Source organism: Ipomoea triloba, chromosome 8 (genome assembly GCF_003576645.1).
Source record: "Ipomoea triloba cultivar NCNSP0323 chromosome 8, ASM357664v1".
Taxonomy (NCBI): domain Eukaryota; kingdom Viridiplantae; phylum Streptophyta; class Magnoliopsida; order Solanales; family Convolvulaceae; genus Ipomoea; species Ipomoea triloba.
In genome coordinates this window covers 20,279,187-20,280,288 of record NC_044923.1, presented here as the reverse complement: position 1 = coordinate 20,280,288, position 1,102 = coordinate 20,279,187, and the positions used below count along the sequence as shown (strand labels likewise).

At 47.5% G+C, this 1,102-nt stretch overlaps 1 protein-coding gene across 1 annotated transcript; it reads right to left on the bottom strand.

Moving 5' to 3' along the window:
- On the bottom strand, window positions 1-1,102 carry LOC116026753. Its single transcript, XM_031268131.1, has one exon. It carries the CDS (start codon window positions 982-984, stop codon window positions 217-219), a length of 768 nt encoding a protein of 255 aa, XP_031123991.1. The 5' UTR covers window positions 985-1,102; the 3' UTR covers window positions 1-216.

Genomic DNA, 1,102 nt, shown 5'->3' with positions numbered 1-1,102 from the left:
TAAAAAGAAAATGCTTAATTATTATTAAAAATTAAATTGTTTTGTCCCTTTAATTAAAGTAATACAAGTCAAAAGGTACATACAAAAGCAAAACGGCGAATCCGCCAGCCAATTTAATTTTTGCCAGAAAAGCAAAGAAAAGAATCCCAACTGTATTAAAAATAAAAATAAAATAAAAATAAAAAATAAATAAAAATAAAAACTAAGAAATCGTCGTCACCGTTGGGATTGGGTCTTCTTCTTTTTCCTAAAAACTACTTCCGTGTCCAACCCGAACCCGTCTATGGTCCGAGTCCGAACCAACTCGGACTGCTTGAACAGTTTCTTCAATGGCTCGATGCTGTACAAATCGTTTGCCGAGTATTTATCAGTTTGCTTAGTGACTGACACGTGTAGGACGCAAACCCCGCCGGGCTTTAGCGTTCGTTCGATCTCCCCGACGAATTTGTCGGGGTAGAGGGCGTGGTCAAACACGTTGGAGAATTCGAAATCGAAGGTGTCGGCGGCGAAGGGCTGGCGATGGAAGTCGCCGCGCACCACCAGCGGCGGCGAGGGGACGAGATCGATGCCAATAGAGTCCGAAACCCCGACCCGCCGCAGTGCCTCCACTTCCTGGCCCATCCGGGCGCCGATGCACAGCGCTTTAGACGAGTTGGAGAGCAGCGTGGCGCCTTTGAGATCGCCGAAGAAGGCGGTGAAGACCTGGATCTTTCGGGCCCAGTCTCGGGTCGTCCATATCTTGCGGAGCTTGGGGTTGAGGGTCTTGTTGAGCTGGCGCTGGATATAGGATTCGTAGGACGCATAACCGGGCCGGATCTTGAGACCCTCCTCCTCCGATTGGCGGTTCACGGCCGCGGCTGAGGATGATGTGAGGGAGGAGAAGGAGGTCCGGTGGGAGAAAAGGAGGAGGAAAGGTATGGAAATGAGGAGAGAAAATAAGAAACATTTTGGTATGAAGAATGGTTTGGGATTATTGTCTTTCATTTTCTCTATCTCCTGTTGGATTTACGACTCCCTCTTTCTCTCTCTCTCTTCATATATTTATCCGCCCAGATATGCATATCTATAAACAGAGTTGCATACAGACATACGCGTTCCTCTC